Source organism: Passer montanus, unplaced genomic scaffold, assembly GCF_014805655.1.
Source record: "Passer montanus isolate IOZ18808 unplaced genomic scaffold, ASM1480565v1 scaffold12461, whole genome shotgun sequence".
In the NCBI taxonomy this organism is placed as follows: domain Eukaryota; kingdom Metazoa; phylum Chordata; class Aves; order Passeriformes; family Passeridae; genus Passer; species Passer montanus.
This window is the reverse complement of record NW_024359236.1, coordinates 1-276: the sequence shown is the minus strand read 5'-3', so window position 1 is coordinate 276 and position 276 is coordinate 1. Positions and strand designations below refer to the sequence as shown.

At 80.8% G+C, this 276-nt stretch overlaps 1 protein-coding gene across 1 annotated transcript; it reads left to right on the top strand.

Annotated features, from left to right (window-relative positions):
* Positions 1-9: 9 nt before the first annotated feature.
* Positions 10-269, top strand: LOC120497217 (zinc finger protein 653-like; the record flags this gene model as incomplete). The annotated part of the gene is made up of 1 exon (XM_039698421.1): positions 10-269. A coding segment is annotated over exon 1 (260 nt), but the record flags the coding sequence as incomplete, so codon positions are not given.
* Positions 270-276: the final 7 nt, after the last annotated feature.

Genomic DNA, 276 nt, shown 5'->3' with positions numbered 1-276 from the left:
CGCCGCGCCATGAGCGCGGCCGAGCCCGGGGGTCCCGGGGGTCCCGGCGGCCCCGAGCCCCGCAAGGCGCGGGGCAGGCCCCGCCTGACGGACACGGACCGCGCGCGGCGGCGCCTGGAGTCGCGCAAGAAGTACGACGTGCGGCGCGTGTACCTGGGCGAGGCGCACGGGCCCTGGGTGGAGCTGCGGCGCCGCAGCGGATGGAGCGACGCCAAGCTGGCGGCCTACCTGCTGGGGCTGGAGCGGGGCCAGCGCGCCGGCCGCCGCGGGTCAGCC